Raw genomic sequence first — 11132 nt, forward strand, 5'->3', positions numbered from 1 at the left:
ATTTTTGTTGTCCTGTTGCTATGTTCTCGTGATTTCTCGCGATACATCCGGTTATTGTGTTCACTGTTTGTGTTCCGCGTCTATTGTGTTAAACCAATGACGTATATAAATCATTGGTTCAAACACACTGACCTGGCTTCATTGCAAATCCACATCCAGTTTGGCAGGTGATCAATCTGTGTAGTAGTTTCGGCTACTGCTGTCCAGTAGGCAGCTGATCAACCGTGACCATGCAATTTTGTACACCAAAAGTTATATAGACAAACCATCACAACCCACGATTACAGTAACCTAGCTAATCCCTAACTATGGAATGACAATGCCAGTGGTGACAGTAACTAGTGGAATCAGAAAATGTTATGCATGTTTTGTATTGCAAAAACACCATGATCATAGAGCTGTACTACTTTTCTTAGCGTCTGTTCCACTTCGGATTGTTTTCATTGAGACCCCACTAATGCGGAAGTGTCACTCTGTACACCCTCCCCGGGGCTCTGAAGAGGTGTGTGCTGCGAAATTTAGCTTTCTATGCCATATTCTAGCTCAAATGTGGCCAGCAGAAGGTAAACAATAAAACCAAGTCTTGGATTGCATTTACAGGGAGCAGCTATCGAGTACAATCTAGCTTCCTTGATATCCGTGGTCTTCCCGATAGGGCTCTCGGCGTTGAGTGTATGTACCGTTAGCTGTAGCAGGTCAAGGTTTGCTATACAGCCAATATGAAGCTGAAAGAGTTGGAAAGTTGTCTTCAACAAGTGGACGCCTTTGAAGAACCCAAGATTCTTCTTGAACAATATCCAACCAGCCCTCACATTGCAGGTAAGACTACTCCACAATAATCAATATAGGTGGCCCACTAAAGCTATAACATTACAAACGTGTGTTTGTTGTTAACGGTAGACTCATCCATATGACATCACGTAGATGTCAACTACAACAATCTGCCAAAACCTCCTACTGGCTCTTCACGATTTGTTTGCATGCCAATTTGAATTTTGTTGTAATTGAAATTGCTGAGTCTAATTTTAGTAATTTAAACGTGTCTTTTCAGCATGTATGCTTTATACAATCCACAACACATTTGATGACATCGAGGGCAAATTGGTTGCAGATTTGGGATGCGGATGTGGCGTTCTTAGCATTGGAGCAGCAATGCTTGATGCAGGGTAAGAAAATAACACCAACTGTCTGAATAAAAGTTATTGTACTGGAGTATTTAACCACTCACCTTCTTCTCTTACAGTTTGTGTGTTGGGTTTGACATTGATGACGACGCACTGGAGATATTCAAAAGGAACTCTGAGGAATTTGAGCTGACCAACGTAGACCTGATCCAGTGTGACATGTGCTCCCTGAGATCCCATGCATATGCCAAGAAATTTGACACTGTGATAATGAATCCTCCATTTGGTACCAAACACAACCAAGGTGAGATCACATTTTAAGGTAATAAAACAACCAATTGATGTGTTATAAACCTTGATTGCTTTCTCAAAAATAAAGGTATGGACATGCAGTTTCTGAGGACCGCTTTAACTATGGCAACAACAGCAGTATATTCCCTTCACAAAACATCAACACGAGGCGTAAGTTGTCAGAACACTCCATGGTGTACTACTCTTTCATCAACTTCTGTCATAAGTGTTGTCTAATTCCTCTTTTTGCCTAATTGCAGCACATACAGAAGAAAGCAAGTGACTGGGGAGTAAAAATGGAAGTAATAGCAGGTAACAGAAATGTCACAATGGAGTTGTAGTACTCGAGTCTCGATTTATTACTTCTGACTCACCTTACCGTGACTTGTACTTGATAGGCAAACTATTAGCAGCACTGGGTGAGCAGAGCAACGAGGGTTGTTCTCTAGCAGTGGGAAGGCTCCGCCTCCAATCATAGGCTACACACCGCTCAAGCAACTCTTGCTTCCTCGTAAACACCAGTCTACTATTTAGCTTTGCCTGGTTAACAAACCGGTTTACAAAATTGATATTAAGTTTAAAACAGTCTAGCAATTTCGTTCTTTCCCCTTGAGTATAGAAAGGTTGGCTGTTTGAATTTGTCATCTCGCTCACTTTCTTTCCCCACAGCATCCCATAGCCAGGTTCTGACAAGTCTCCTTTTACTTTTCACTCTGCAAAAAAACATTTGTCACATTACATATCAGTGGGTGAATACCAAACATTTGAGCTGAGAGCATGTTTATTATTGACAATAATCTTATCAATCTGACAGCAATAGCCAATACTGTCTAGAGAATTTATCCCTTCAAAACATTGATTTGACAAATGTTGAACATTAAATTGTGAGAGCCTGCGTATGAAGGACATGTTTCATAGGCTATTGCAGGCAATTATCACCATTGGGTAACAGGAGAAAAATCTTTGCGTTACTTCAATGCTCACAAATCTTCCCATCAGCCCACCACATTTCTGCTGGGCAGATATCTACCATATAAAGAGGCAAACAACCAGCACTAACCAAAATGTCTAAAGAACCCCAAATCATTAATTTTGCTTTCACTTTGTGCACAAACCAATGTTCATGTATTTTTTGTTTTTGTTTAACTCCGACCCAGTGACTCAGACTTGAGCACTTGGACTCGATAGTCAGCCATAGGAACTCTACCACCGGTGACTGACTTAGCCAGAGGGACTCAACTACAACACTGCAGTGGAGGTGATGAACAAGTACACCTAAATCAAACCTGACAGTGTGTTTCTCTCCTTGACAGAGCTAAGATATGACTTGCCAGCGTCCTACAAGTTCCACAAGAAGAAATCGGTAAGAAAAATGTTAAGTCTGTAAATTGTGAACATATTTGAACTTTGAACATATACTTCTGAGAATCTGACTTAATCAAAACTTTAATGGCTATTCACAAGTAAAAGGAACAAGATCTATGATTTAGGACTCAACCGTATACACTTGATTAAAACAATTGAGAAAAAAAAAGAATGGCACTGATTAACAAGTTTCTTGTAACATGCACATCTTGTATGGAGGTGACTAAAACAGGCGTAATATGCTCCTGCTGAAATTAAATTATTTGTTTAGATGCAGTCAACACAACTAATGAAATCCATATTAAATAAGAAGTCCCATAATGTTCAGGGTAGAAATTGATAGGTATTGACAATGTAAGATGCACACCACATTACTGATAAGGCTGAACACTTTCCATTCTAAATTGTTTTCTAGGTTGACATCAAGGTGGACTTTCTACGGTTTTCCACAACATGAAGCCTCCACTGGAATGGAATAAAGTTGTTTTCAATGGGTTTCTTTTCAAATAAAATGCTTCAACGAGACGTGCTAGTACATTTCTAAGACCCATTTTCAGTTTTGACAACTTTTGCAGCTGGAGCATCAGCATCTTTGCACACTCCTTCCAGGGCTCGCTTCTTCGGGCTAGGAGGTGCTATTGGAGAAATGGAAGTTAGAAGGAAAAGATTAGATACTCAATTGTTCCAAAGTTTATAATTGACAGACATGTCTCAGCAGAATCCTATTATTATATTGCGTGATTAACATAACTACTCTTACCATCATTATCACTATCATCAAATTTGGTCTTTCTGCCTTGGTAGTGTGATTTGCCATCACGTCCACCCCTGTCCCTTCGTCCTCCTCTCCCCCCTCTACCACCTGATTTTCGGCTACCTGTAAAGAGAGGAAATGCACCATCAGATCAGAAATGACATTATGAAGAGAAAAATAAACGCCTTGAAATCAGTTACCTCTACCACCTCGACGTCTGTTGAGAGATTCCTGTTGGTCTTCAATTATCTTTTTCAGAGCTTCCCTCTCAGCATCTCCCTCCATCACCTCCCACGTAACGTCTTCGCCTTTAATTTTCAAGTTTCCTCCACTTGCTTCCTTGGCCTTATCAAGAGCTTCCTTGGCACTCACTCTGAAGAGGATGGTACCCTTTAAGATAGAAAATAATTATTTCCTATGACATTCATTTGTAATTGAGGGGTGGTTCAAAATGTTTATTACACTGCAATTACTACCTCTTTGGCACCCCTGGTGAAATCAATCCATTTGATTTGACCATGACCTGAGAACACCTCGTGAAAATCCTCTCTTGAAACACTGTCAAGATTGCCTGAGAACTTCAACAGGCATCCGGTCTGCTCGTCCAGAGATTTCTACAGTGTAAAATAAAGCAGCGGACCATTAGAACAACTTTAAACCTCCCTGTTTTGGAAAGAAATATACAAATAGGGTCCTGTTCAATAGAAGCAAACAGGAGAAACATGGCTTAAATTGGTGGTGGTGCTACACAAACTTGTCCAATAACAGATGCTACTTTCAAAATGTAAACAACCCTTTCAAAACAATCTCATTTAAGTATGTGTGATAGCACTTCCAGAGATCTTACCATTTCCTCTTCCTCTGCTTGTTTTTGTTTTTCGTCCTTGTCACTGTAAAACAAATTTGGAACAATTTACTTTACCATAAAAATACCCTCCAGAAAAAAAAAAACATGATTAAAAGGTCAGTAATGTGCTCACTGTTTAGCCTTAGCCTTTGACTCTGCTTTTAACAGTTTTCTATCCTCTGTTTTCTTTGCATGGTAGTCCTCTCTGAAAACAGAAGAGCAGAGTTAATTCTATTCATAGCCTTTTCACCAGTATCAATAGGTCATATTAGACTTGGTAGCGGTAACTTAGCCTCCACCTACCTTGAAAGTACAATCATTTCATTTTCTTTGAATGATTTGGTGTCTGTGCGTGCTAGGAACTGCTTTGATGCTTCTTCAGTGTCAAAAACCAGGAATACTGAGCCCTGAAAATGGATGGAGATGCTGAGTGTTTTGTATTACACACATTGTGTTTTCATGTACCGTCTTTTAAGCACATGACCAAATAAATTTCCCCCTGGTGGGATAATAAAGTTGATCTGAATCACCTTGAAATTCTTTTGGATATTGCGTCTCATCTGAATGTTTTCTATGACGCCTTTCCCTTTCAGCCACCCCTCGATTTCATCAAGGGTTGTCTCCAATGGGAAACCTTTCTGGAAGATCATAGAAAATGTTTAACATACAAACACAGGGCTCCAAACAGCTGTAATTAGGTGCATCTCGAATCTTGGAAAATTCAACGTACAATGTACACAGATTTGTGTTTGAGGGTATCTTTGTACTTGTCGTTCAGTTCTGGTAAGGGCTTGCTTGAAATTCTCCTGATTTTTGTCTTATCCTCACTCAATTCCAAAAGGCCAGTCTGGGATTTCTTCAGAGACTCAACAATTACACTGTGATCCGTTGTCAAGCATTTCAGCCTGAAAATAATGAGGGGAAAGTTAGGAATTATGTTAGAGCGAACAATAAACATGTATGTAGGCCTTACCAAGTCAAAAGCTTCAACTAATAAAATTAAATTGCACAAACCTGTTAAACTTGAGCATGGTTTCCAGAGTCACCCAGCCATCATCGAGCTGCAACTGTTCTTTGAGGAACTTGTCTCTTGGAAGGTTGTGATCACCGAAGTAGTACTTTGAAGATGAATAAAAACGTGTCAATCAGGGAAAATCAGCATTATCCAGGTTAGTTGACAGTATATACCACCATACTTGAATATACAGTTACAGTATAATACCTCAAGCTGTTGAGACACCTTCTTCTCAAGTTCAGACATTTCTTGAATTTCTGCCATGATGAGTCTGAAAAGAATAAGTCAATGGAGTATTTATTAGATCAAAATGTGACAAATCAATATTATTGATTTATAAGCAACACATACCAAATGGAAAATGCTTTAGCGACATGCACTAGCCGTGCCAGCTAATTACACAACCGACAAGCGCATGAAGTTTGCGTGTGGAAAAGCATTTGCTTACCCACGTTTTCACTACTGACTGAAGACAGTCATGTTACCCAGCCTAGCAAGCTACCTAGTACTATAGAAAGCCCATGTGAATTAATTGCTTTCACTAGTGGTTACAGTAACACAGCCTCTAAATTCAAACGAAGACATGGCCTAACGGGCAGTTTACAGCGTGTCCAGCACGTACATGAAATGCCTCGCTCTGTCTGCTAACTCTTTACGTTAGCTTGCTAGTTAGCTAGTGTGCAACTGTTTCTTTCTCCACGGGCCTCTAAAATACAAGATAGGACAATTCTATACCAAATAAGATGACTTGCATAGGAAGATTAAACGCTGGTTAATTGTAATATATTTACTTACTGTGATATATTGACTTGCTACCTGCAGAAATTCAGGTTGATCAGAAGGCTTTCTTCCACACACGCTAAATCACGTTGGCAAGCAAGTGGGTTGTCCTGCGTGCTACGGAGATCGTTGAGGGCCAAAACTGCCTTGGTGTGCTGTTTTACCAAAGATGTATAACTAAACCAAGTAAGACCACTGCCTGTCATTTCCAATGGAACAAATTAGTCACAGTGGGCAGAACAAGCAAGGACGTGGGCAGAGCCAAGCACACGCTAGCGAGATCTTATTTTAGCGAGATCTTATTGGCGCGTTCTAGAATAATTCTGCATATGTCAGTTAGGGAACGCCTACTCTGTGATGCGCTTGTGTTCAACAACTCAATTCGCCTTTGCACTCCTTCTACACAGCGCGATTTTTAAAAACTTTTGCGACGGGTAAAGTCTACTAAACTTAGTCCACTCTGTTCATAGTAGATTTTCGTTTTTGGAACAGAAATCTGTATTGAGAGCAACTGTTTCATTGATGAGAAAATTTGCAGAATGTTAGCCAAAATCCATCTGGTTCCATCTTCTCTCAGTGCCCGCCAGTGGGCTTCCTCTCACTACCATATTTGGCAGTGAGTGGAAATGCCAAAGCGGATGCTTCACATTTATACATCCAGTGAAATATCTGTCTCATTGTACTGTGGTTTTACGTTCTGCACTGCAGCCTAGACTACTGTACAGCGCCGTCTAAATTCTCATTCGATGAGGTTTAACGGTGGTTGGCATCCAATAAATGTTGCATTACCGCCACCTATTAGACTGGAGTATAACTCAATTATACTAAAATGCATAAATACAACAAATACCCTACCATCTAACGCTAAACTCACTTTTTTTATTTTATAAATAAAAATACCATACTCCCCTATTTAAATATATTTAGTCCTACTTCAGGCCAACAGTCTGAAATGATGGGACACCACCACTTAACACACCCTGTAACTCTTCTGATGTCAAGTCTCACACACTCAAATACCTCTCTGCAGCTGCCACCACAACCTCTATTTTCAGTGACATATGTTCCATCCCTGCAGTACAGTTCATAACCATTACTATAAATGCCAAAAATCCAATCTTACTGAAACATATATCACTTGTTGGTTCATCCCTATGTACTGGTACATATCTACTACTCACAACACTCCTCTCAGGATCCCTCCCCCTTGACCCATCTTCTTCTACTTTCGTCACTGCCTCACCATATGACAACTTCTGTACTACTCTAATCCTGGAAAACTCAACCTGCCAGCTTTCACAATTACCGCTATCCCAGTAATCACTCCTTTCAATTGCTCCCTTTTCTTGAGAGCAAAACAATTTACATCTCTTGCCCACATTCGTTTAACACGGAGCGCCTGCTCGCTCTGACCACCAGAAACACAAACAACTTTCACAAGACCACTTCTGGTTACCCTCACTAATTCCACAGCACCCAACTCTGTTTTTACCCACCCTCATATTTTACCTTCAAACAGCTGAAAATACAATATTTTTGTTTATTGAAAAGGTTCACAGTGGTTTAGATGGTACAATGATTCTCTACACTATACTTCCTTGTTTTGTCACAAACTGAAATTAGGCGAACTATTACAATTTCAGCAACCAGGAAATGGCAGAGCAATTTCTGCATATTGCATCTTTAAAGTTACATTTATCAAGTAAAATCAGGTGCATACTGAATCAAACAACCCCAGACTGTTGCAATGTTTAGGCAGTGGTCTGCTTCTGCCTATACATCTTTGCATTCATAATCATCAGTTTGGTTTTTACCGACAGCTGTTGTAGTTCATTCTTTTTACATTCAGAATCAGAGGTCTAAACAAAGGAAACCGGAATAATTGTGCATCCCCCAAACCCTAAGATTCAGATGTATGGTTGATGACATTTGTGCTTCAAATGTAGAGATTTGTCTAAAAACTGCGTGCATATGTAGAGCTCTACCAAGTTAACCTGTCTAAGCCAAAATTACACAACTGGTAATGTTAAGTGCATGAGAACCAGTGTGTTAGATGTAAGTGGATTGAAAATGATGTGCTCTTTTTGTAATATTAAACCAGCAGCAATCATTTGTCACTGAACATTAATTTTTGGGCAACTGGGTGTAAAAGATACTATAAATAATGTAACTTTTTGTAAAAAGATTCTTAGCACCTATCACACATACACAGCCCCGACCACTCATGGGCCGTATGGCACGAAGGAACTGCATCCATGGGATTCAGTGGATGTTTGTTGTAAAAGTACATTAAAAGACACTACACACTGTAAATGCAAATGCATCCGTGTGTTCTTGCTGGGCTGGGGAGGCTTCCCACAACCTCCCAGGTGTCAAGCTCTGGGTCATACTTCTCAATGCTCTGCAGATACGTCCCCTTTGAATAGGAATATCCCCCGGTCACATAGATGCAGCCATTGATCACTACAGCACCACACTCCATCCTCCTCTCCTTCATCACTGACAACTGCCTCCACTCATCTCTCTCTGGATCGTAGCAGTCTGTGATTGTAGTCTGTCCTCCCACCAAGTACAGCTTGTTGTTCAGAGAAACAGAGCACAGGCCATACTCTGAAAGCATGAATACAATGATTTCCTTACTAAATATTACTGAATACAAATTAAAATAAAATGCCCACTTCCTTCAAAATCTGTCATACCTGGATGAGGACTGATTGTGACAATGTTCCACTCATTTATGTCTGGCCTGTAGGCCTGAACTTTTTCATAGGTGCTGCTTCCTCTGGATCCATAGTGGCCACCGGTCACATAGATTGTGTCATTCATGACACACGCAGTGGCATTTCCTACACCTTTGAAAGAGGAAGCATTTGATCAAAAACAGTGAACAGCCAAAACAATACTGATTTCAGTAGTGCTACTCAGTAAAATAATTTGCATGTTATTTTAATATGCAGAATAACTTGAAAGTAATTATTTTCAGGTCAATGGCTAAGAATCAAATAGTGAATGAGTGGCCAAGATAGCCTTTGGCCCAACCATGTGAAACGGACAAATTCAAGGGCAATACTAGAGCAACACAGACCTGCATGTTTGCTTAGGTGTCTTCTCATTGTAACTAACTCCTCTGTATAGTGGTTCTGTTTATGTTTTCATACCTTGTATCATGTTGGCTGTAGGGAACCATTTCTTTTTTAAGGGGTCATAGAATTCAGTGTCAAGTTGTATAGCTCCCCCTCTGTACCCTCCTATGGCATAGATACAGCCGTGTAAAGCCACAGAACAGTGGTAGTATCTGGCAGTGATCATGGGGCATCCCTCAGTCCACTCATCACAATCACCATTATAAATCCAAACTGTGTCCAGGGCTTCAATAGTCTCAGTCATATAACCCCCAGTCACATAAATATTTGCCCCCAGTAAAGATACACTATAGCTCTCTCTTGTCTGGTCAGGCATATCTTTTCCTTGCACCCATGTGTTGCTTATTGGATCCCATATGTGGACTTCACAGAGCGGATGCCAGTAGTACCCTCCAATAACATACATGCTTGAGGACAGTTTCTTCCTGCTCGCTGAAGTCTCTTTGCAGTTGGACTTCAAAGCGTTGATAATCAATGACCTTACTTTTCCCTCATTGCCCAGTAAGCATTGCCTCTGTCCATCCAGGGCAGTCTTGAAGTGCACCTCATCCAGCTCAAGATGGACACAACAGAGTAGGCCCTGAACGTGATCAATACGGTTAACAATGTCATAGGTGACCCATTTGACCACCGCATCCAAGAGAACTTCATCCTTCCATACGTTGATGTTCTTAAGAGACATGACGGAACTCAGCTTGTCGTAGTCCACCTCCAAGAATTCCTCCTGCTGTAGAAGTTCCTCAAACCTGCTGAGCATTACCCTTCGTGCCTCCCGCTCCAGCTCAGGGCAGATGTGCAGCTCAGCAAAAGAGTGCATACCCAGGCAGTTGTCCACATCCAGGAAGCGTATAAGGAAGTCTTCGCAAGCCTTCTTCACTGAGCTGAACTGTAAGAGGTCTGCTGCCTCCAGCAGGCTCTGTACATTTGTCTCAGTGATGTTCACCCTGGAAGTGTATACGTAGTTCACCAAAGCACTCAGAACGTCATAATCAATCCCTGTCAGTTTGATGAGGTTGTTTGACCGCTCTTTCATGTCGGCTGTGAACATGACTTTGAAATAAGAGCTGCGGGCTGACAATGCTGCCTTGTGACAGTAAAATACCTGTCCCGTGGCACATTGTAGGGTGATGTCGGTGAATATGCCACCTAGGTAGAACTCTCTCAGAGCATCCAATAGTTCATTTGGATGGGCGACGTCACAAAAGTCATAAATGTAGCTTCCTTTTCCTTTGTCTGACATAGTGGCTAGAAAATGAAGAGAAGATAGAACATATCATTCATAATTTGTGGCATTCATTTCTTGTGCCATTTTATTTACTATAGGCCTAAAAACAACTAAAATCGGATAGCTTTTAATGGCTTTCTTTACATATTGGCTTCCATCTTTACCACAACATAGGCTACTACAATATTAGGGCTATTTATATCTATACACACATCAGTAGGCTACGATCTGAGAGTGCAATAAAGGCTCTCAAGTAATCAGCACAGGACATGAGTTTCTACTCTCACACCACTGGATTCTATACTACTAAACATTATTCACAACATTGTACCAACCATTAATGTTCAAATCCATATTCCCTCATTCACGCTTACCTTTCCACCGTCTAATGGCATGAATTGCGCTTTCGGGACTGAAACAGGCGCTCGCAGACACTAACCTCAAATTAGCTCTCAGGACCTTTGCAGCACACCGCTGTCCTATTTTGGTATCTGTGTATAGTTGGAGAGGCGCCGGCTGTCACCCTGCTCCATATACTCCAGCCTGCTTCCCAGATAATAGGCTACATACAACCTGCCAAATAGACCG

General features: G+C 40.8%; 3 protein-coding genes across 3 annotated transcripts; 1 reads left to right on the plus strand and 2 right to left on the minus strand.

Moving 5' to 3' along the window:
* Positions 1 to 455: 455 nt before the first annotated feature.
* Positions 456 to 4899, plus strand: mettl5 (methyltransferase like 5). The gene is made up of 7 exons (XM_039014952.1): positions 456 to 819; positions 1052 to 1166; positions 1244 to 1428; positions 1504 to 1586; positions 1676 to 1727; positions 2729 to 2778; positions 3196 to 4899. The coding sequence occupies exons 1-7, from the start codon at positions 720 to 722 to the stop codon at positions 3235 to 3237; spliced, it is 627 nt and encodes a 208-aa protein (XP_038870880.1). The 5' UTR covers positions 456 to 719; the 3' UTR covers positions 3238 to 4899.
* Positions 2185 to 6381, minus strand: LOC120064396 (lupus La protein homolog B-like). The gene is made up of 12 exons (XM_039014951.1): positions 6192 to 6381; positions 5604 to 5667; positions 5396 to 5499; positions 5112 to 5286; positions 4912 to 5019; positions 4685 to 4788; positions 4515 to 4586; positions 4382 to 4424; positions 4011 to 4148; positions 3735 to 3924; positions 3541 to 3657; positions 2185 to 3415 (listed from the first exon to the last, which is right to left on the minus strand). Exons 2-12 carry the CDS (start codon positions 5658 to 5660, stop codon positions 3321 to 3323), a joined length of 1203 nt encoding a protein of 400 aa, XP_038870879.1. The 5' UTR covers positions 5661 to 5667; positions 6192 to 6381; the 3' UTR covers positions 2185 to 3320.
* A 2094-nt stretch (positions 6382 to 8475) lies between these two features.
* On the minus strand, positions 8476 to 10559 carry klhl23 (kelch-like family member 23). The gene is made up of 3 exons (XM_039014206.1): positions 9335 to 10559; positions 8876 to 9028; positions 8476 to 8786 (listed from the first exon to the last, which is right to left on the minus strand). Exons 1-3 carry the CDS (start codon positions 10557 to 10559, stop codon positions 8476 to 8478), a joined length of 1689 nt encoding a protein of 562 aa, XP_038870134.1.
* Between the last annotated feature and the right edge of the window lie 573 nt (positions 10560 to 11132).

The sequence above is a fragment of the Salvelinus namaycush genome, chromosome 19, assembly GCF_016432855.1.
Source record: "Salvelinus namaycush isolate Seneca chromosome 19, SaNama_1.0, whole genome shotgun sequence".
In the NCBI taxonomy this organism is placed as follows: Eukaryota; Metazoa; Chordata; class Actinopteri; order Salmoniformes; family Salmonidae; genus Salvelinus; species Salvelinus namaycush.